Below are 24958 nucleotides of genomic sequence, written 5' to 3' on the forward strand. Positions count from 1 at the left end.
CACGGCCAAACTCCTGAGGGCTCTGGCTGTCAGCTGGCTATAGCCTGCTGGCTTATTCACACCATGTCCAGCTGGCCTATCTGGCTAGCTAGATGTACATCTACCAGCCACAGAGAGACAGAGACAGAGAGAGAGGAAGAGAGAGAGAGAGAGAGAGAGAGAGAGAGAGAGAGAGAGAGAGAGAGAGAGAGAGAGAGAGAGAGAGACAGACAGAGAGAGACAGAGACAGAGAGAGAGGAAGAGAAAGAGAGAGGGCCTTTTTAAATACCATGTGAAAATGAACATCTCAAAAACCCTCCTGATGATAAGACCCAGAGTGCTGTCCCAACACACACACATGCCCAATGGGCCTGTAGGTCAGAGAGAAGGGTCTGAATCCTGTGACTGAGCTAGAGCCCAGACAGACAACAGCTACTGGGGGAGGAGTGACAGTCACATGACAAACAGCCCAGCCCAGCCTGGACCATTACCATACAATAGACAGCAATAAAGCAGTGGGCCTCAGATTGTACAAAAACAATAACAACAGAACCCTTTGTGCCTGTCGTGTGTTTACTCAACTCTGACATGGAAAACAGCTAGTGACGAGGCAACCATGTTATCGTCTCTAATTCATGTAAACAACAAAGAACACAAAGGAAAACTCCCCTCACAGCAATAATTCCCCCGATAACTTTTGACGCCAATTATCTAGGCTATTACACCGAGACGACTATCTTTTTCAAAATGGCCGCCGTTTTAATTCATGGGTTTTCCTTAGGTTGAATGGTAATACTGTGCTATTATGATTTGAATGTTTGATTTCTTTCCCCAATTACCCCTATTGTAAGTGTCTGTTTTTACAATGTTACTCTAAGTCAGTATCAAATAACCTAAGCGCTCAATGCGGTTCTAGGCTTTATTACAAAACTGTGTTGGCAGCCAAGGGTAGTAAGCAACATTAGGGTTGTAACAGCAGCAGAATTTTCTGCAGGATTTAAAGTCCATCTATCAACATGCACTACACTGTGCAGTGCAGAGAGATGCACGAGGAATCCGTGCCAGGGTTTACAGATGTTCACTCGATATATAGTCCTGCATCCAAGGCATGTGACGTCTCATAGGACTCAGATCAACTACAGTGTGTAACAGTGATGAGTAACTTTGCCTGGTACCTGAACACTTGTGTTAGCTCCCCAAGCCAACCCATTGGCTTTAGCCCAGTTTGGCTAACACTGTCTTGTGGCAGGCAGGAGATCCAGAGGTGGATTTTCAATTGATAGCTCTACGGATTGAGACTTTTAGGCATCCGTTTGTGTCTCATCCATAATGTATGCTGTTGTATAAAGCAGTGAGTCATGGACACAGTGAGAAGTGATGATGAGTGATGGAGGAGGGATGGGGGAGTGATGGAGGATGGATGGAGGAGGAGGGATGAGGAGGGATGGAGGAGTGATGGAGGAGGAGGGATGGAGGAGGAATGAGGAGGGATGGAGGAATGATGGAGGAGTGATGGAGGAGGAGGGATGGAGGAGGAGGGATGGAGGAGGAGGGATGGAGGAGTGATGGAGGAGGAGGGATGGAGGAGGAGGGATGGAGGAGTGATGGAGGAGGAGGGATGGAGGAGAAGGGATGGAGGAGGGATTCACGAGTGATGGAGGAGAGATGGAAGAGGAGGGATGGAGGAGGATGGAGGAGGAGTGATGGAGGAGGGATGGAGGAGGAGGGATGGGTAGTGATGATGGAGGAGGATGGATGGAGGAGTGATGGAGGATGCGGGATGGAGGAGGAGGGATGGAGGAGGAGGGATGGAGGAGATGATGGAGGAGGGATGGAGGAGTGATGGAGGAGGAGGGATGGAGGAGAAGGGATGGAGGAGGGATTCATGAGTGATGGAGAGAGATGGAAGAGGAGGGATGGAGGAGGGATAGGAGTGATGGAGTAGGGATGGAGGAGGAGGGATGGAGGAGTGATGGAGGAGGAGGGATGGAGGAGGAGGGATGGAGGAGTGATGGAGGAGGAGGGATGGAGGAGAAGGGATGGAGGAGGGATTCATGAGTGATGGAGGAGAGATGGAAGAGGAGGGATGGAGGAGTGATGGAGGAGGAGGGATGGAGGAGTGATGGAGGAGGGATGGAGGAGGAGGGATGGAGGAGTGATGATAGAGGAGGAGGGATGGAGGAGTGATGGAGGAGGAGGGATGGAGGAGGAGGGATGGAGGAGTGATGGAGGAGGAGGGATGGAGGAGAAGGGATGGAGGAGGGATTCACGAGTGATGGAGGAGAGATGGAAGAGGAGGGATGGAGGAGTGATGGAGGAGGAGGGATGGAGGAGTGATGGAGGAGGGATGGAGGAGGAGGGATGGAGGAGTGATGATAGAGGAGGAGGGATGGAGGAGTGATGGAGGAGGAGGGATGGAGGAGGAGGGATGGAGGAGGAGGGATGGAGGAGTGATGATGGAGGAGGGATGGAGGAGGAGGGATGGAGGAGGTGGGATGGAGGAGTGATGGAGGAGGAGGGATGGAGGAGGAGGGATGGAGGAGGAGGGATGGAGGAGTGATGGAGGAGGAGGGATGGAGGAGGAGGGATGGAGGAGGAGGGTTGGAGGAGGGAAATTTGCTTTTGCACTGATACTAGCAGTGTGCCACTCCTCTTCCTCTGGCTGTAGCAGGTTCTTGGTCCTTGACACAGTATTGCTCTTCTACAGAAGGATAATCAGAGTGATGCTCCAGAGAGGTCATGCACTGTACTGCCTGGGGAACGGTATGTGATAGCAGCTGTCACTGGCTACATTACAAGCCTCCCCTAAAACAATTCTTCCTGCCTTCACTGGCCCTGGTCTGGTGTTTTCTCTCCTCCTCTTCAACACTCCCATTGTATTATTTAAAGTTCCTCTGACCTCCACTACAGTGAGCAGTGGTATAAAGTACTTCAGTAAAAATACTTTAAAGTACTACTTAAGTCTTTTTGGGGGGTATCTGCACTCTACTTTACTATTTATATTTTTGACTACTTTTACTTTTACTTCCCTACATTCCTAAAGAAAGTTATTTACATCTCTGACACCCAAAAGTACTCGTTACATTTTGAATGCTTAGCAGAACAGAAATGGTCCAATTCAGTGCCAGGGTCATCCCTACTGCCTCTGATCTGGTGGACTCACTAAACACAAATGCTTTGTTTGTAAATTATGTCTGAGTGTTGGACTGTGACCCTGGCTATCTGTTAAAAATAATAATAATTATAATCTTGTGCTGTCTGGCTTGCTTAATATAAGGAATTTTAAATTATTTGTACTTTTACTTTTGATACTTAAGTATATTTTAGCAACTACATTTACTTTTGATACTTAAGCATATTTAAAGCCAAATACTCTTAGACTTTTACTGGGTGACTTTCACTTTTACTTGAGTCATTTTCTATTACGGTATCTTTACTTTTACTCAAGTATGACAATTGAATACTTTTCCACCACTGACAGTGAGACTGAAAACACAACCCAAGCCCAGAGACATCGATGCTCTCAGGACTTTATAAAGCAATATGTGGCGTGTGTGTGTGTGTGTGTGTGTGTGTGTGTGTGTGTGTGTGTGTGTGAGTGTGTGTGTGTGTGTGTGTGTGTGTGTGTGTGTGTGTGTGTGTGTGTGTGTGTGTGTGTGTGTGTGTGTGTGTGTGTGTGTGTATGTGTGTTTGTTTAACTATCCAAGTGGGGACATTTCGCCGGTACGACAAGGAAAAATGCTATTTTAGGCTTAGGGGATAGGTTTAGGGTTCAAATTAGGGTTAGGGTTAGAATTAAGGTTAGGGGTTAGAGGTTAGGTTGATGGTTAGGGCTAGGTTAAGGGCTAGGGTTAAGGTTTAAGTTTGGGGTTAAGGAAAAAACGATTTTGAAAGGGAATACATTGTCTGATTCCCACAAGGATACTAAAACTGTGTGTGGGTGTGTATTTGCGTGTGCACATGTGTGTGTGTGTGTTGATGTGTGTGTGTGTGTGTGTGTGTGTGTGTGTGTGTGTGTGTGTGTGTGTGTGTGTGTGTGTGTGTGTGTGTGTGTGTGTGTGTGTGTGTGTAAAAACGACACATCAAAACATCTCACACCACACACAGAGAGAACTAACCAAAATCACAAAACAAACAATCAAACCATAATAATCTAAGTTCTTTTGTCAATAATTGTCTCAAACGTCACTGCTAAAATGTAACGATGAATACAAACAAAAAGCTGTTGATCTGAACACCTAATACGATGACCATCCCTCCATGTCAAACAGCAAAGGATTGAATCTACACAAGGTGAATGAAAACAAAAGACCTGGACTATAATTGTCTTTGTAGTGGGAGCGTATGATTCTAGCTGACAGCATCTCCCCCCGCCGCTAAAAGCAATCCTCAACTGTCAATCATCCGGTTGCTAAGAGACAGACTCATATTAATACAAAGAGGATACAGTGGAGGAGGGGGGGGGACCGGGTGATATTAAAGCCGCTTCACGTACCAAGGAAAGGTTCATTTAAAACGCCCTGCCATGGTGATGTACGTCTTAACCCATTGTGTTTTTTTGGCGGTCAACGAAAATTGAAATCTAGAAGATTTGGATGAGAAACTAACTGCTTTGAGCCTGGTGGAGAAAGATAAACGTTTCTGAATGTGTGGTGACGTACACAGTTTGACTGCAGAGATGTTTCATTTTGTCTCTGCAATACGGCCATTAGCCATTCACATAGAATTACATATAGAATTGCATAGGATCTCCATGGCCATACAGTATTTGATCCTCATGTAGCCTATAGACAGGCTACAGTGATGGAAATAAACACATAGACATCCTGACTGTACCACAACAAGCTCACAGCATCACCAAGCTGTTTCCACAACAACCCAACTGGATTGCTCTGTGGCTATATGACCAACCAATCCCGTAGCACTCACGTCTGTAGCCATGAAGTGCTTTGAAAGGCTGGTCATGGCTCACATCAACACCATCATCCCAGAAACCCTAGACCAACTACAATTTGCATACCGCACCAAAAGATCCACAGATGATGCAATCTCTATTACACTACACACTAACCTTTCCCACCTGGACAAAGGGAAAACCTACGTGAGAATGCTATTCATTGACTACAGCTCAGCATTCAACACCATAGTGCCCTCAAAACTCATCACTAAGCTAAGGACCCTGGGACTAAACACCTCCCTCTGCAACTGGATCCTTGACTTCCTGACGGGCCACCCCCAGGTGCTAAGGGTAGATAACAAAACATCTGCCACACTGAACCTCAACACGGGGGCCCATCAGGGGTGCGTGCTCAGTCCCCTCCTGTACTCCCTGTTCACTCATGACTGCAGGGCCAGGCACGATTTCAACACCAGCATCAAATTTGCAGATGACACAACATTTGTAGGCCTGATCACCAACAACGATGAGACAGCCTATAGGGAGGAGGTCAGAGACCTGGCCGTGTGGTGCCAGGACAAGAACCTCTCCCTCAACGTGATCAAGACAACAAAGATGATTGTGGACGACAAGAAAAGGAGGACCGAGCACGCCCTCATTCTAATCGACGTGGCTGCAGCGGAGCAGGTTGAGAACTTCAAGTTCGTTGGTGTCCACATCACCAACAAACTATCATGGTCCATACACACTAAGACAGTCGTGAAGAGGGCACGACAGAGCCTATTTCCCCTCAGGAGACTGAAAAGATTTGGCATGGGTCCTCAAATCCTCAAAAGGTTCTACAGCTGCACCATCGAGAGCATCCTGACTGGTTGCATCACTGCCTGGTATAGCAACTGCTCAGCCGCCGATCGCAAGGCACTACAGAGGGTAGTTTGTATGGCCTAGTACATCACTGGGGCCAAGCTTCCCGCCATCCAGGACCTTTATACCAGGCGGTGTCAGAGGAAGGCCCTAACAATTGTCAAAGACTCCAGCTACCTTAGACATAGACTGTTCTTTCTGCTACCGCATGGCAAGCAGTACCGGAGCGCCAAGTCTAGGTCCACGAGGCTTCTAAACAGCTTCTACCCCCAAGCCATTAGACTCCTAAACAGCTAATCAAAGGGCTACCCAGACTCCTCTTTCCTGCTGCTGCTACTCTCTGTTTATTATCTATGCATGGTCACTTTAACTCTACCGACATGTACATATTACCTCAATTACCTCGACTAACCGGTGCCCCTGCACATTGACTCTGTACTGGTACCCCTTGTACTGTATATAGCCTTGCTTATTGTTATTTTATTGCTGCTGTTTAATAATTAGTTACTTTTATTTTCTTTCTTTTTTTAACTTATCTATTTTTTTTACTGAACACGTTTTTCTTCTTAACTTCTTAAAGCATTGTTGGTTAGTAAGCATTTCACTGTAAGGTCTACACCTGTTGTATTTGCACATGTGACAAATCAAATCTGATTTGAATCCCACAACTGCTATACAAGCTAAGTCCTGACAGAACTAAACGACACAGGCTACTGGCAGGCAAGCTGCCATTTCACAGGAAGCTATCCCTCAAAAGCCCCTCTACATGAAGGGTACTTCACTGGAAAAGTCCTGCGTCAGGGATGTCTGTCAATAAGCACCATTAGCTATAGTTTATGCACAGGTGTAGGATCTTCCTGCGATGCAGGAAATGCAAACTTGTAGTGTATTAGAGGCGTCTAAAGTTTCCACTTCTTGAAATTTCAAATTTGATTTGCCATAACGAAAAATGTATTATAATCCACATTTCCTGTTGCTGCAGGATTATTTTCCTGCTGTAGCAAACGGGCTCAAACAAAGATCCTACATCTGTAGCCTAAACAGAATCTGGGCTAACTGCTAACAGGATAGGAACAGGTTAACCTAAAGTATAAATAACTTAAAGCTATCGCTAACAATAGCATCATGGTATAAAGCACATCCTGTTATTGGGTTGCATCAGATTAGGGTCTTTGTCTACAATTTAGAAGCGCCACTGTCCTCTCTTCCACGTAGTGTTGCTCAATTAACTTGCTGTGTGGGGAAAGTGGCCATTTTGGGGAGCTGAAAAGCAGCTCTGTCTTCTTTTGCGTGTTGTCAAATGCATTATTCCATAGTACCATTTCCCACAGGATGACTCATGGTAAATGTATTATTTGTTCACTAGCTTAAATTCCGGGTCAGCTTAACCTAATATCCATTACCTTTAACCTCTCATGGTAAATGCATTATTTGTTCACTAGCTTAAATTCCGGGTCAGCTTAACCTAATATCCATTACCTTTAACCTCTCATGGTAAATAAACGTTAAATCAAATAAATCAAACACCTGTATGCTTTTTGGGTAAGACTTTACTTAAAGCTCACCTGTTTAATGCATTATTATTGTATCACTTGTTATAAGCACGAATAAACCTGGGTCTCATACTATATGTCACTGGGAGTATTAAAGCTGGTCAGGGATCAATTCGATTTAGCCGCAGGCCGATTTATTTTCTTGAGCGGATGGTCTGGGGCCGGAACATAATTACAAATAAATTATAGACTGCAAATTGACTGCAAGAAGCCCAAACAGATGTAATATTGGACGAAAGCATAATCATTTCAAACCTTGCTTACACGTGTCTCTCTGTCATGCGTGGGAATACTTGGGTACAGATTTCCAACATTAAAACCACTTGGAGCTGATTTCCTGGTGTATTTACTGTCTTCTATGTCCAGCAATAAAAAAAGTGAAAATATTTTAAAATAAAATGTGCTCAAAAAAATGAATAATGTAACTTTGGGCTAAGTGTTGGGGATGCTACTATAATCAATAGCGGTGTATAGCGTTTCTGTGAGAGCAGAGTAAGTGATGCCCTCCAGTAACAGATACCCTGTAATCACCCCATACGTTCACTAAGCAGGGCATTAGGGACTGTAGGTTGTCATCACATCACTGTGAGAGAGGGGAAAAGATATCCGCATCCTATACATTTCAACTGGTAGGTTCCCAACTGCATGCCAATTGCATTCCAGGCTTCACAGCAATAAACTCATTTAATGTATACCCGCACAGCAAGAGGAACGCAGTCTTTCATCAAGTGGAACGTCTTTCACGCTCATATGTCTCTCTTCCCTTTGAAACGCTACCTTCCATTTGCTCAAAGGCTTTTAGATAGATAGTTTCACTACCACGTCACCCCCGAGAGCTGACAGTAACAAAGCGGATCTCTCTAGCAACTGTGGTAAAGAGAATCGTCTTTGGACGAAACACCCATGGCTGGAAACAGACATCGGTGCCCGTGGCAACCCTTTACCAGTCCAGCAATCCAACAGCAAGCTTTCCACACGTCTTCCATAATACATGAGGTCTGTGGCTGCGATCAACCAAAAGAGGCATAACAATAAATAAAAAGGTCTATTTTTACGACGTCAGCGAGGGCTCGTAATGAAACACAGGGGTTAAGTGCCTGGGTGCTTCCCTCAAGAGCAGCTGACACAACAACAGACGCAGCGTTTTGAACCCTGACCTCTCCCTTCTGGCCCTGTGCTTCATCTTAAATTCTGAAGTGTCTCCGTCTGTGGACATGGTACACTGCGCTCACTACCTCTGCAGTCATTACGCTGGGAGTCTGACAGCTCGGAACGATGTATCACTGCGACCTCATCGTGTATTCTCACCTGCATTAGAAGAGTCTCGCTGCACCATCATCCTCTAAGACACATTTTGGTCGAACGCATGCAGTTGTGCAACTGACTAGGTTTCCCCTTTCCCTTCCCTCCCTTCCCCCCTCCTCAACATCATCCTCCTCCCCATCATTATACTCAATCCCCTCTGGTCTCACTTTAAGCCACCAATTCCACAACCATCTCCTAACACCAGCGTGACATTGGGGAATGAGAAGTGTCCATGTCTGTGTCCTGCTATAGTGTTACTAACAGGGTTTGATTCATGTTCACTTGCAGGGGGGACAAACAGGAAGTGCTAAATGATGGCGCTGGCACTAACTGCACTGTAATTAGAGGTCATTCATTAGCCTCTGTGTCAGTACCGGCACAGGCAGCATCGTAAACCAGGAGCACTCGGCAACAGCATTAAGCAAAGTGTCTCTTTATGGAGTCCATCCTGCAAGACACCGCAGCACTGCTGATGGCTCTGCTAATGAAATGAAATCACATTTCATTGGTTGTATACACATCTTTAGTGGCCTTGCTAGGGAGATGGCATTTATGGTGCTTTCCTGTTCCCTTGCAAAAGACTGACAATGTACAATATAGCCCGAGTTTGCTGCCTGGCTGTCTGTCTGTCTGCATAATGAAACGTGACTTGACTTGAATAATGCTCTGCTCCAAAAACAAAAAGGCCAAGCATTCCCATTTTCACCCCAGGGGGACAATTTCCATTGTACATTTAAAGAGGGTCCTTTTAGAACTGGCCAGTGGCATGAAAATTCGACCGTAAAGCGATCATTGTGAAACAACGATTCTCAACACAAATAGGTGGCGCAATGTAGGCTACCGGTCGCAAGGACAATGGGATCTCAGGCTAGATCATTGCTATTAGCCTGAAACACCACTGACATTGCACCAATCGATAGATGTTATTGTCTGTCACTGTGCACTATCAAAGTCCAAGGACTATAACCCTGTCCCGCTAGATTGAGTATGCACTTCTAGCATGTTCTACTGTGCTCTAGATTGACAGTACACACAGAGTAATTTACTCCAAGCTGCATGTTAAATGTGTCATAATCAGTTGATGTTTACTAAATGACAGTAAGGGTTGATGTAATGTCAACCAATGACTGTATTCCTGGCTGGGTTTTGAACCCATGACCTTGGTGTCACACGTCATTTAGCCTAACAATGGGGTTATACAGTGGCGCCCTGGGGAACATACAGTCTGGTAGTTTAAGCTAATCAACAGAGGCCTTGAAGGTAAGCAATCGTACCCATCTGAACAGAGCACAACAAAACAGTTGCTTGACTTCAGTACAATTCTGCTCCATAATACAAGCAAACAACAAAAAATTCCAGAAGACTGTAAGAGGAACTATTGTCCAGTTATAGCCAGTCCAGCGCTAGCCAAAGTCCGCTTTCCCAGAGACCCCAGTCAAAACACTCATCGGACGTAATCGGTGGCGTTGCCCTGGTACCTTGACCTTCCTCTCAGAACTTTAGTCCCCAGGCTCCTCAAGCTGGAACAATGATAGAGCTTGTTAGCATAATTGCAGGCCGGAGAGGAGTGGAGCAGACAGAAGGGAAGAGAGGGAAGCCCCGGTCGGGTCTTTCTGGCCTAAATAGACTACACTAGGACCAGCCAGGCAGGAAGTTTTATGGCTGAGGTCCTATCAGTGCCAAGGCCAGGCTAGCAATCACCCTGGAGCAACATAACACTACTCCCAGACTTGCCCTCCCTCCCTCCCTGCACCCTTTTCTGAAACATGGTAGAGTTGCTTCTCTGCCTCCATGCCTTCGTCTCTGCCTCCCTCCCGTTCCCCCTGCCTCTCTGCCTCCCGCCCGTTCCCCCTGCCTCTCTGCCTCCCTCCCGTTCCCCCTGCCTCTCATAGGCCTCCCTACAAGCTTCTTTCCTTTGCTCCCTGCCTCCCTCCCTCTCTCCCTGCCTCCCTCCCTCTCTCCCTGCCTGCCTCCTTCTCTGCATGACCCCCACGCCCCACTAACTCCCTCTGCCTCTTGGATACTGAGAGTTATGGATCCCTTTCTCTTAGCCAGTACCCACTGGTGGGTGAAGGGGACGGTGATTTGTACCTTATGGCTTGCACGGGTACTGTATCAAGTCGATTCAGATATCTATCTTGGAACCCACAGTCTGAGTCACAGACCCTCAAGAATGTAATCAAAGAGCCTAGACAAGCTCGAAGGTGAGTTTGTAGTCGGTAGAGGGATTTCTATAGAACTATATCACTGAAAACACTGGTTCAACATTTTATCCACACCCATAGAGAATGAGAGTATTTTTGTAACAGGACCTCCATTTGAAGGGGATCAGTGTCATTTCGGCACCCATTTCACAGCACAGTACACTCTCTAACTATATTTCCAGGCTCAATCATTGATGCAATCCACGGTGGGCCAGGAGTCAATTATCTATGTACCAGAGTCAGCAATGTGACAACAGTTGTCTCAACTCGACTGTTTTTACGAACAGAAAAAAGCTCCACTGTCCTAAAAGGCAAGCAACATCCAATAACTTTACCCCAAGTGAAGGAAGAGAGTCAATTAGTCATTCAAATTGATCAACATAAATCTATCAGCCGCGAAAATCCCACACAGCTCTGTTACAGAGCTCCAAGAGAGTGCTAAGGATGGATGTTCAGACATTCCTACGTCGGAGTTCTGTTGATAGCAACAGCAGCATGACGCTAGCTGTAGATGGGGGAGTGCAGCCTGGGTATTTCATTTCACTCCCACTGCGGCTTATCACGCCCAGATAAATCAATAGTGCTTCAATATTCAAACTGCCTCAGAGACCGGCTTGATTCTAATTGAATTATATTATAAGCCCTCCATTTTCTAAGCTATGAATGCTTTACAATGTGGAAGTGCTGTACTTCCTGATACAATCCACAAGAGATTGGAGATGGTTGAGGATGACAGGGAATAGTTTATTGAAACCAGGCAGGAGTTTTTAGTCAACAAATAGCACTTTAGTCACAACCAGTCATCATCATAACATTCAGCATCACCGTCCCCATAATCAACACCATAACGCCATCAGAATCATCACCATGTTCGTCAGTACCGTCATCACCGTTATGAGCCTACTTTATGACCACAGCTGCCCGTGATGCTCCCCCCCCCCAACAGTACTGCCTAATGCTCTGTATTTCTAAATCTAAGTGTTTGGGGAGACCAGATATGTTTGTGTGTGTGTGTGTGTGTGTGTGTGTGTGTGTGTGTGTGTGTGTGTGTGTGTGTGTGTGTGTGTGTGTGTGTGTGTGTGTGTGTGTGTGTGTGTGTGTGTGTGTATACAGTGATTAATGTCTGTGTAAGTGTGTGCTGCCACGTTGATATATGGGTAGGAGGTATTTGCTTCCTCAAAAATCAACACCATTACCTTGTTAATCTCCATCCTTCCTTCTTCAAACCCACTCCCGCTATCCCTCCTCCTTTCTCCAAAACAACATCCCTCCATCCATCAGAGAGAGAGCGAGAGAGAGAGTGAAAGAGCACCTCCCATCACTCTGTCGTCACCACCATCGCTGTCGTTTTGTTTCTCCACAGCACATCTCTCCTCACCCAGCTACCTCCCTCCCTCCATCTCTTCTTCTGTCATCCCTTGCCCTCTCCCTCCAATTGTCCCTTCCCTTTGCCTGCTAAAGCGATTTGCATTGATCATTCCTGTCTGTGGGTTTGGCTATATTTGTGGTTAGCCAAGCATGCCGCAATGAAGTATAGGAGACCGGCAGCCGCATAGAGAGAGAGAGAGAGAGAGAGAGAGAGAGAGAGAGAGAGAGAGAGAGAGAGAGAGAGAGAGAGAGGCTATCAGTATTCTGCTATTCAACACCCCAAGGCATTCATTATTATCTCAAGAAAGCAACAACTGCCTGGACAAATAGTCACAGACCCTCTGCTTTCAGCACCTGACTCTTTAGACTCTAGAGAGTATGGTAATGAAGAGATGACATGCAGGGAAACAACCTATTGAACTGGGAACTTCAAATGGTTTGAGTTCAGCTGTTGAAGATTCTCCGGAGCAAAGGTAAACATAGACTCTGTTGCTGTTGCTGACAAACTGGGCACATTTTGGATTTGGTCACATAGAGAACCATCGCCATATGGGTGTAGTTATTTTGGCATTGGAAGAGAGGGAGAGAGGGAGAGAGAGAGAGAGAGAGAGAGAGAGAGAGAGAGAGAGAGAGAGAGAGAGAGAGAGAGAGAGACAGAGAGACAGAGAGACAGAGAGAGACAGAGAGAGAGAGAGAGAGAGAGAAAGAGGCAGAGTTGTTAACATATGTTTCCCATTCAAATAAAGCTCCTTGAATTGAATTGAGAGCGAGAGAGAGAAGAGATAGAGAGAGAGCGGTAGAGAGACAGAGACAGAGAGAGAAGGGATGGAGAGAGAGCGGTAGAGAGACAGAGACAGAGAGAGAAGGGATGGAGAGAGAGCGGTAGAGAGACAGAGACAGAGAGAGAAGAGATAGAGAGAGCGGTAGAGAGACAGAGACAGAGAGAGAAGAGATAGAGAGAGAGTGGTAGAGAGACAGAGACAGAGAGAGAAGGGATGGAGAGAGAGCGGTAGAGAGACAGAGACAGAGAGAGAAGACATAGAGAGAGAGCGGTAGAGAGACAGAGACAGAGAGAGAGGGGATGGAGAGAGGTAGAGAGACAGAGACAGAGAGAGAAGGGATGGAGAGAGAGCGGTAGAGAGACAGAGACAGAGAGAGAAGGGATGGAGAGAGAGCGGTAGAGAGACAGAGACAGAGAGAGAAGGGATGGAGAGAGAGCGGTAGAGAGACAGAGACAGAGAGAGAAGGGATGGAGAGAGGTAGAGAGACAGAGACAGAGAGAGAAGGGATGGAGAGAGAGCGGTAGAGAGACAGAGACAGAGAGAGAAGGGATGGAGAGAGAGCGGTAGAGAGACAGAGACAGAGAGAGAAGACATGGAGAGAGAGCGGTAGAGAGACAGAGACAGAGAGAGAAGGGATGGAGAGAGGTAGAGAGACAGAGACAGAGAGAAAGGGATGGAGAGAGCGGTAGAGAGACAGAGACAGAGAGAGAAGACATAGAGAGAGAGCGGTAGAGAGACAGAGAGAGAGAGGGGATGGAGAGAGGTAGAGAGACAGAGACAGAGAGAGAAGGGATGAGAGACGGTAGAGAGACAGAGAAAAAGGGATGGAGAGAGGGGTAGAGAGACAGAAAGAGAAAGGGATGATATGTTTAAGACAGAGACTGAGAGAGAAGGGATGGACCTCCATCTAGAGAGACAGAGACAGAGAGAGAAGGGATCCATAGAGAGACAGATACAGAGAGAAGGGATGGAGAGAGCCCCTCCAGAGACAGAGAATGAGAGACAGTGAAAAAAAAAGATTATGGGGTCTACAAAAACAAAATGATATGTTTAGCTGTCCTGTTTTCTTCTCTCTCTACCTCCATCTCCTTCTTTACGCTCTCTCTCTCCTCTCCATCTCCCTCTTTACGCTCTCTCTCGCTGCCTCTCCATCTCCTCTTTACGCTGTCTCTCTCTCTCTCTCCATCTCCCTCCTTACTCTCTCTCTCTCCCCCTCCATCTCCCTCTTTACGCTGTCTCTCTCTCTCTCCCTCCATCTCCCTCCTTACGCTCTCTCTCTCTCTCTCTCTCTCCATCTCCCTCTTTATGCTCTCTCTCTCTCTCCCTCCATCTCCCTCCTTACGCTCTCTCTCTCTCTATCTCCCTCTTTATGCTCTCTCTCTCTATTTCAGAAGTGGGTCAGGACTAATGAGCGGGCAGCAGAACAGTGACTTAAATACACGCCAGGGACCACTGGGAGGACAATGACTATGGCAGGGAACCTCTCCCTCACTCCTATCCCCCTCTTTCTCTTTCCTTCTCTCTCGCTCGCTCTCTCTCTCTCTCTCTCCCCCTCCATCTCCCTCTTTACGCTATCTCTCTCTCCCCCTCCATCTTCCTCTTTACGCTCTCTCTCTCTCTCCCCCTCCATCTCCCTCTTTACGCTCTCTCTCTCTCCATCTCCCTCTTTATGCTCTCTCTCTCTATTTCAGAAGTGGGTCAGGACTAATGAGCGGGCAGCAGAACAGTGACTTAAATACACGCCAGGGACCACTGGGAGGACAATGACTATGGCAGGGAACCTTCTCTCCCTCACTCTCTCTCTCCCCCTACCCCCCCTTTCTCTTTCCTTCTCTCTCGCTCGCTCTCTCTCTCCCTCCCTCTCTCTCTCTCTCTCTCTCCCTTCCCCCTCTCTCACTCCCTCTTTCTCATTCTCAAATTATTCAAGGGGCTTTATTGGCATATGTTTACATTGCCAAAGCAACTGAAATGGATAAACAAAAGTGAAACAAACAATGAAAAGTGAACAGTAAACATTACACTCACACAAGTCCCAAAAGAATAAAGACATTTCAAATGTTATATTACGTATATATACAGTGTTGTAACGATGTGCAAATAGTTTAAGTACTAAAGGGACAATAAATAAACATACATATGTGTTGTATTTACAATGGTGTTTGTTCTTCTGGTTGACCTTTTCTTGTGGCAACAGGTCACAAATCTTGCTGCTGTGATGGTACACTGTGGTATTTCACCCAGTAGATATGGGAGTTTATCAAAATTGGATTTGTTTTCGAATTCTTTGTGGATCTGTGTAATCTGAAGGAAGTATGTGTCTCTAATATGGTCATACATTTGGCAGGAGGTTAGGAAGTGCAGCTCAGTTTCCACCTCATTTTGTGGGCAGTGTGCACATCTTGAGAGCCATGTCTGCCTACGGCGGCCTCTCTCAATAGCAAGGCTATGCTCACTGAGTCTGTACATAGTCAAAGCTTTCCTTAATTTGGGGTCAGTTACAGTGGTCAGGTATTCTGCCACTGTGTACTCTCTGTTTAGGACCAAATAGCATGCTAGTTTGCGCTGTTTTTTTTTGTTAATTCTTTCCCATGTGTCAAGTAATTATCTTTTTTGTTTTCTCTGTGTCGCTGTCCTGGGGCTCTGTGGGGTCTGTTTGTGTTTGTGAACAGAGCCCCAGGACCAGCTTGCTTAGGGGACTCTTCTCCAGGTTCATCTCTCTGTAGGTGATGACTTTGTTATGGAAGGTTATCGCTGTCTCTCTCCCCCTCTGTCTCTCTCTCTACACTCCAACCCCACGTGTTACCTTTTGTAACCTGTTTTTAGTGACGGGGCGGGGGTATGTGGTTCATATGTGTAAATTGTGTATGTGAAAGCGGCGTGGGCGAGGAGGCAAAGGGGAGGGGAGGAGAGGGAGGGGAAGGGAAGCATCTGCTTGGGATAAAGACGGCTCCCCATGCTTTGCTCAGATTGGCTAAGAGTGTGCGTCATCTATAAAAACAGTCCCAAATGTTCATTCCATCTCCATAACAGACCATGCATTCACATGTTTTATTCATAATGGGTATATAGTCTTAGCTAGCGCTGCATACGTGTTCTGTTGATCCCCCTCGACAAGACAACACCCGCCCATCCTCCAGCACAGTGCCGTTAAATGAGATAAATGGAACAGCAGCCATGCAGCAACCCCGCCACTAAACAAACAACTGTTACTGGGTCAAAGGGTCAGGAGGACAGACAGGCGCGCTAATCTGATTTGAGATGATTTGAGCTTAGATAGCAAAGTAATGGCCGCATTGTTGCCATACCCGGGGGAAAATAGAGAGAGTGAGAGAAGGAGGGAGGGATGGAGGGAAGTCAATTCACTTCTCTGCTGTCTCTTGTGAGCCGTCAAGACAAGCGTTCAAGCAAAAGACAAGACAATTCCCACGGACCCCCCCCCCTCCAATCAACCACTCAACAAACACCCGCCTCCTTCTCTCTCCCTCCCTCCACCCTCCCCTCCCTCCACCTTTCAAAACAGCATCGCTCAAATCACAATAAAAACCAGCGCAATTCAAATGAGCTCTGAACGATGATGACAATCAATAATAACGGGAAAAAATCTCCCAAAAACACTCAAGTAATTACAATCCATGTGTTTCTTTGTCTGCATCAGTAGCTTATTCTCTGCTTGGCAGCATCCAAATACACGTCTGTGTCAAAGAGAGAGTGTGTAACATCGGCATACAGTACATACAGTTGCAGCAGCAGCAGCACAAAGGGAACATGGATTAGCTCCGAGATATTTACATTAAAAAAATATATATATATTTTACACCGTACCTTTTGAATTCTGTCCTTCTTCCATATTCTCTTCCATTGTGACTGGGTTTGTGTCCACTTCGATTTCAATACACGGAAATTTCACAAAGCCTCTCGGTCAGAAGTGGATAAAGCCTCCTCTCGGCTGGGTGTGTGTACAGTGTGAGTGTGTGTTGGGGTGTGTTTTGTCCCCTAGCTGTGAGTTGTGGCGTTGTAGCAGTGAGCAGCTCCTAGGGAAGTCCGCTCTCAGTGTTGTGCCGCCTCTCTCAAACTCTCACTCACACCCCTCCCTCGCTACTCTCTCTGGCACTCACACCCCTCTCTCACTACTCTCTCTGGCACTCACACGCCTCCCTCTTATTCAGCTCTCACATCCGTATCTCTCTCTCTCTCTCTCTCTCTCTCTCAGAGCGCGGCAGCCCCTGGTCTCATTCCTTCTGTTCTTCTGATGATGATCAACTCCTCCTGTCCATTACTAGACACTACAACACCAGGAAGCACATAACTGGACTGGGAGAGGAGAGATCAAACTCCCCTTCCCTTGAAATGTCTTAAGCAAAAACATGAATAACCATGTTTTTGAAGGAAGTGGTGTAAAGGAGAGACTGAGTCCAGGAGGAATGCAAGGAGAAACTCTGCTTCCTTGTGAGTTTCTTTAAATGGAAATTGGGAACAATACTGCTGAACTGGAATGACAGAATAGGAGGAATGGGCTCGCTACAAGGAGAAAGACATAAGCAGGTGTTCAGCCATAAAAACAAGGGACTAAGGGTTTGTATTAGACGCAGGATGGTGGAAGCAGCAGCAGCCCGGCACACTGTGAGCAGATGGAGGGGTGTAACCAGCCCAACAGCCACTCTCCCTCTCACTCTCCTCCCCCACCAAACACCCCTGTTTTTTTAGAGTAAATGGAAGAGCCCGCCAGTCAGCCTGTGGTTAAGTTATGCTGCACTGACTAGTGAAAGGTAGAGGATAGATGTTTTTTTCATTGCTGTGTCGGGCTTAGATGGCAGTATGTCTGTGTGTTGTCACAACGATATATACGGCGCTATGGCTCTCAAGGAACCCTTTTCTCAATGACAAATAGCGAGCACGCACAATCGCACACATGCACAATCGCACACATGCAGACGCACACACACATACACACTAGTGATAGGGGGGAAAAAATCGATACAATTACATATCGCAATATTATTTCGGACAATATTATATCGATACTTTGAGTCCAAGTATTGATGAGACTTTTTTGTTGTTGCTAGCGCTAGTCGGCCGTACCTGCGCCAAAACTCTGGTATTTTCCCACCTATAGCTTGTTCTCCATCTTCTTCTTCAAAAGTGAGCCAACGTGTTTTCAGCATGTTTATTTCCATGACTGATCCATGGTCTCCCCTGTCTCTCTGCAGCAGTCATAATAGTGAGCAATATGTTTGGAACAACAACAAAATCACAATAAAATCGCAGTATCAAATCCCAATACATATAGAATGGTGAGAATCACAGTACATGTAGAATGATGAGAATCACAGTACATATAGAATGATGAGAATCACAATACATATAGAATGATGAGAATCACAATACATATAGAATGATGACAATCGTAATACATATAGAATGATGAGAATCACAATACATATAGAATGATGAGAATCGTAATACATATAGAATGATGAGAATCACAATACATATAGAATGATGAGAATCACAATACATATAGAATGATGAGAATCACAATACATATAGAATGATGAGAATCACAATACATATAGAATGATGAGAATCACAATACATATAGAATGATGAGAATCACAATACATATAGAATGATGAGAATCACAATACATATAGAATGATGAGAATCACAATACATATAGAATGATGAGAATCACAATACATATAGAATGGTGAGAATCACAATACATATAGAATGGTGGGAATCACAATACATATAGAATGATGAGAATCACAATACATATAGAATGATGAGAATCACAATACATATAGAATGGTGAGAATCACAGTACATATAGAATGATGAGAATCACAATACATATAGAATGATGAGAATCACAATACATATAGAATGATGAGAATCACAATACATATAGAATGGTGAGAATCGTAATAGAATGATGAGAATCACAATACATATAGAATATAGAATCAAATACATATAGAATGGTGAGAATCACAATACATATAGAATATAGAATAGAATGTGAGAATCACAATACATGAGAATAGATATAGAATGTGAGAATCACATATAGAATGATGAGTACATATAGAATGATGAGAATCACATATAGAATGATGAGAATACATATAGAATGGTGAGAATCACAATACATATAGAATGGTGAGAATCACAATACATATAGAATGGTGAGAATCACAATACATATAGAATGATGAGAATCACAATACATATAGAATGGTGAGAATCACAATACATATAGAATGGTGAGAATCACAATACATATAGAATGGTGAGAATCACAATACATATAGAATGGTGAGAATCACAATACATATAGAATGGTGAGAATCACAATACATATAGAATGGTGAGAATCACAATACATATAGAATGGTGAGAATCACAAGACATATAGAATGGTGAGAATCGTAATAAATATAGAATGATGAGAATCACAGTACATATAGAATGGTGAGAATCACAATACATATAGAATGGTGAGAATCACAAGACATATAGAATGGTGAGAATCATAATACATATAGAATGGTGAGAATCATAATACATATAGAATGGTGAGAATCGTAATACATATAGAATGATGAGAATCACAGTACATATAGAATGGTGAGAATCACAAGACATATAGAATGGTGAGAATCATAATACATATAGAATGGTGAGAATCGTAATACATATAGAATGATGAGAATCACAGTACATATAGAATGGTGAGAATCACAAGACATATAGAATGGTGAGAATCACAAGACATATAGAATGGTGAGAATCATAATACATATAGAATGGTGAGAATCGTAATACATATCGTATCGGCACCTAAATATCCTGATAATGCTGTATGGTGAGGTCTTTGGCAATTCCCAGCCCTAACACGCACGCACGCTCACCCCACACACACACACACACACACACACACACACACACACACACACACACACACACACACACACACACACTTTACAGTATAGGGGCTGCTGTAGGGGTTTTACAGGGGAGATCATATACACAAAGAGAACAGAATGACAAAGTTTCTTAGGGGTTGTTGTCTTATGTAGCTGGTCTTAAAGCTCTGGGACAGGTTCTCACAGCGCCTCAGGACACGGTCCCTATAGGGTTACAGGGTTGGTGAGGGAAGCAGGGAAGTAATTGTGATTGAACCCGATGCCCCAGAAGAGTATGTTAACCCTCTGAACTAAAGGCCTTAGTCTCAGAGAAGGTTAGTCATCAGACAGGTCCTTCTTGCAAAAGAGATTGTATCTCAATGAGACAAACCTGTATAAAGGTTAAATGAAAACAATCGATCACTGGTTACACCTAGATCGATTTGAGTTGTGTATCTCCACTCTGCTCGGTTCCCCAGCACCCCAGCCAGTACTACTGAGGGCTACTGTCTGTATGAGGCAATGATTGGTTATGGTTGGAGAGTACAATCAGGGCTGGACACAGCACTAATCAGTCACACTGTTCTGGCCAACACACACACACACACACACACACACAAACACACACACACACACACACACACAATTGCTCTGGTGGAAGATAAGACCTGCAGCCAAATCAATGATTTCTCAATCAATCAACATTAGCAATTGGCGTTAAATGATGACATTAGAATGGTGACAAAGAAACACGTTAAAGGCGACGGCACATGATCATAAAAATGAAGAAAATACAAATGATGACTCAAGTTCATTATTAGAACACACACAGATGAAATAAACCATAACCGTCTTTCACTGCTGTGTGAATCTGATCCTGTTCATTGTCTATGCTGTCAGCAGCAGTGGCACGTCTACGTAAAGACAAGTGGGAGACCTGAGCACAACTCTGCTCGGGCTGCAGGAACTAAACGGAGACAGCGGTAACCACAGCGCGCGTCACTCTGCACGCAGTGGCAGGTACAACAGCCTAGCAACGACAGCGCGAGCTGAGCGCCTGGCGACGGCGGTGAGATGTGATGTGGCGGCCGAGCGCGAGATGAAAATGATTGGCTGCAGTCAGCGAGGTCATTAACAATGTAGCAGCTATAGGGCCTTTCGTGGCTACTAGATAGGAGCGAAGACGACTCTTTCTCAATTCATCTTTCCTTGCATCGTCTCTCCTCGCCTCCCTCTCAAAATGCTTTGGGGAAGAAAGTCCTCCAATACAATTGAGAAGGAAGAGAGGAGATAGAATGCAAGGGATCATGGAATGACAAAATGAGATTGAGCCGCAGACCCCAGAGAAAAGCAGCGCAGCTGATAATAAGTGTGTGCAAGTGTAGCCGATGTGAAACGGCTAGCTAGTTAGCGGTGGTGCGCGCTTGTGGCGTTTCAATCGGCGACGTCACTCGCTCTGAGACCTTGAAGTAGTGGTTCCCCTTGCGCTGCAAGGGCCGCGGCTTTTGTGGAGCGATGGGTAACGATGCTTCGAGGGTGACTGTTGACGTGTGCAGAGCGTCCCAGGTCGGGACGATGGGACGGACATAAAGTCCCCTGGTGCCAGAGCAGAGTTTATCTGGGCAGAGGAGGAGGGAGGATGGTCTGAGGGGAGTGTAGAGCTCACATTGACGAAAGACACTGGAGATAGGAATACGGAGTGTATGTGGAATCAGACACGTTTGGGCTTGGGCTGACGGCTGATAGAAGATCACAGGACTGAATCAGATCGTCTAGATGTATAAGAGATAGAAGAAAGATACTGAAACACATTGATTCAGATACTACAGATACTGGAAGTAAGCCATGTGCTTCTGTGTAGAATTCAAGTGTCAGGAATGTAAGTTCAACTGCGCCAATGAACAACGACAGATTAAAACCGTTTTTTTTTTAGTGACACTCACAGTGCAGACGTTTTAGTTTTTTTCCCTTTGCTAATTTTGCTATGAACTAGCCACTTATCTGGCCATTACTATGCTATTAATGTCTGTAATCTCAGCTACAGGTTTGTTTCTCACGCATACTAATCAGACAATGGAGAACCGCACCATGACAACCTGAGAGACGGGCTGTAATTGGCTAGAATGGCAGAGAGGTTGAGTTTCTGAGAATCTAGGGCCAGGATGGATGACTCATACCACAGGCCTGGACGTAGGCCCGCACGCACACACTCACTACTGCTTCTATATCACTGGTAAAAACAAGACAATGTTCCAACGACAACACAATCAAATCTTCTCTACTATACAAGTTGTAATTTTCTCAAGAGACACATTACCGCAACCAAGACACAGACTCAACATACCGATAGCCTAGAAAATGTCAGGTCTGAATATATGCCATAAAGACGAATTATGAATTAATCATTTGGTTAATTGTACATTATTAAACATTGCTTACCTCTAGGACCTAGGTTATTAAATGGCAGCATAATTGTTGTTTTAAATGAGGGCTGTAGAAGGTTGACAAACAGTACTATGCAGAGACTGTATTGGCTCTAACATGGGTGGAAGACTTCTATGTACAGTTGAATAGTTGTGAGTATGTATGTTACTATGTACTTTAGGATTAATAGCTGTGAGTATGTATGTTACTATGTACTTTAGGATTAATAGTTGTGAGTATGTATGTTGCTATGTACTTTAGGAATAATAGTTGTGAGTATGTATGTTACTATGTATTTTAGGATTAATAGTTGTGAGTATGTATGTTACTATGTATTTTAGGATTAATAGTTGTGAGTATGTATGTTACTATGTACTTTAGGACTAATAGTTGTGAGTATGTTACTATGTACTTTAGGATTAATAGTTGTGAGTATGTATGTTACTATGTACTTTAGGATTAATAGTTGTGAGTATGTTACTATGTACTTTAGGACTAATAGTTGTGAGTATGTATGTTACTATGTACTTTAGGACTAGTAGTTGTGAGTATGTAAGTTAGCAGTTGATAGGTGGTATAAGGAGATTAGACAGTATGCCTCCTTGTTCCCAACAGCTGCCAACTCTAGGAATCAAACAGATGGTGTGTGTGTGTGTGTGTGTGTGTGCATACGTGTCTGTGTTCATTTTAGCCCTTTTGTGTATTTGTTGTCATACAATAAAGGTTCAACCACTTTGAAGACCATTGTATGTCCTACATCAGCCTCTCTGACTGAACATATACAGTATGCTTAGATAACCATCTAGTTTGGTTCTATGAAATCCAGGACACGCTACATTAGACCTGGGGTTTGACCCCACATGTGGATCTGCTGTCATCTCTGCCCACTATATGATCCTGTAGGTAACATGATAACAAACCCAGTGGCTATGGATCTGCCTGGCTCTTTCTGTGTGTGTGTGTGTGTGTGTGTGCGTGCGTGTGTGTCTGTGTCAAATCAAATCAAATCAAATCAAATTTTATTTGTCACATACACATGGTTAGCAGATGTTAATGCGAGTGTAGCGAAATGCTTGTGCTTCTAGTTCCGACAATGCAGTAATAACCAACAAGTAATCTAACTAACAATTCCAAAACTACTGTCTTATACACAGTGTAAGGGGATAAAGAATATGTACATAAGGATATATGAATGAGTGATAGTACAGAGCAGCATAGGCAAGATACAGTAGCTGATATCGAGTACAGTATATACATATGAGATGAGTATGTAAACAAAGTGGCATAGTTAAAGTGGCTAGTGATACATGTATTACATAAGGATGCAGTCGATGATATAGAGTACAGTATATACGTATGCATATGAGATGAATAATGTAGGGTAAGTAACATTATATAAGGTAGCATTGTTTAAAGTGGCTAGTGATATATTTACATCATTTCCCATCAATTCCCATTATTAAAGTGGCTGGAGTTGAGTCAGTGTCGGTGTCAGTGTCAGTGTGTTGGCAGCAGCCACTCAATGTTAGTGGTGGCTGTTTAACAGTCTGATGGCCTTGAGATAGAAGCTGTTTTTCAGTCTCTCGGTCCCAGCTTTGATGCACCTGTACTGACCTCGCCTTCTGGATGATAGCGGGGTGAACAGGCAGTGGCTCGGGTGGTTGATGTCCTTGATGATCTTTATGGCCTTCCTGTAACATCGGGTGGTGTAGGTGTCCTGGAGGGCAGGTAGATTGCCCCCGGTGATGCGTTGTGCAGACCTCACTACCCTCTGGAGAGCCTTACGGTTGAGGGTGGAGCAGTTGTCGTACCAGGCGGTGATACAGCCCGCCAGGATGCTCTCGATTGTGCATCTGTAGAAGTTTGTGAGTACTTTTGGTGACAAGCCGAATTTCTTCAGCCTCCTGAGGTTGAAGAGGCGCTGCTGCGCCTTCTTCACGATGCTGTCTGTGTGAGTGGACCAATTCAGTTTGTCTGTGATGTGTATGCCGAGGAACTTAAAACTTGCTACCCTCTCCACTACTGTTCCATCGATGTGGATAGGGGTTGTTCCCTCTGCTGTTTCCTGAAGTCCACAATCATCTCCTTAGTTTTGTTGACGTTGAGTGTGAGGTTATTTTCCTGACACCACACTCCGAGGGCCCTCACCTCCTCCCTGTAGGCCGTCTCGTCGTTGTTGGTAATCAAGCCTACCACTGTTGTGTCGTCCGCAAACTTGATGATTGAGTTGGAGGCGTGCGTGGCCACGCAGTCGTGGGTGAACAGGGAGTACAGGAGAGGGCTCAGAACGCACCCTTGTGGGGCCCCAGTGTTGAGGATCAGCGGGGAGGAGATGTTGTTGCCTACCCTCACCACCTGGGGGCGGCCCGTCAGGAAGTCTCAGGGTCTCGAGCTTGATGACGAGCTTGGAGGGTACTATGGTGTTGAATGCCGAGCTGTAGTCGATGAACAGCATTCTCACATAGGTATTCCTCTTGTCCAGATGGGTTAGGGCAGTGTGCAGTGTGGTTGAGATTGCATCGTCTGTGGACCTATTTGGGCGGTAAGCAAATTGGAGTGGGTCTAGGGTGTCAGGTAGGGTGGAGGTGATATGGTCCTTGACTAGTCTCTCAAAGCACTTCATGATGACGGAAGTGAGTGCTACGGGGCGGTAGTCGTTTAGCTCAGTTACCTT

The 24958-nt window shown here is 45.0% G+C and overlaps 1 protein-coding gene across 3 annotated transcripts in view; it reads right to left on the minus strand.

Moving 5' to 3' along the window:
* The window catches only part of LOC112262382 (neuronal membrane glycoprotein M6-a), a 97423-nt gene that overhangs the window by 43494 nt on the left and 28971 nt on the right, over window positions 1–24958 (minus strand). Inside the window, exon 1 of one of the 3 annotated variants that reach the window (XM_042329696.1) lies at window positions 16775–17071. The exons of 1 other annotated variant lie outside the window; for it this stretch is intronic. In XM_042329696.1, coding sequence (XP_042185630.1) covers window positions 16775–16811 — 37 coding nt within the window. In that variant the 5' untranslated portion in view covers window positions 16812–17071. Of the gene's footprint in view, window positions 1–16774; window positions 17074–24958 lie in introns of those variants that run through there. One more of the 3 variants, XM_042329698.1, reaches the window with a different exon arrangement.

The sequence above is a fragment of the Oncorhynchus tshawytscha genome, linkage group LG11 (genome assembly GCF_018296145.1).
Source record: "Oncorhynchus tshawytscha isolate Ot180627B linkage group LG11, Otsh_v2.0, whole genome shotgun sequence".
Lineage (NCBI taxonomy): Eukaryota > Metazoa > Chordata > Actinopteri > Salmoniformes > Salmonidae > Oncorhynchus > Oncorhynchus tshawytscha.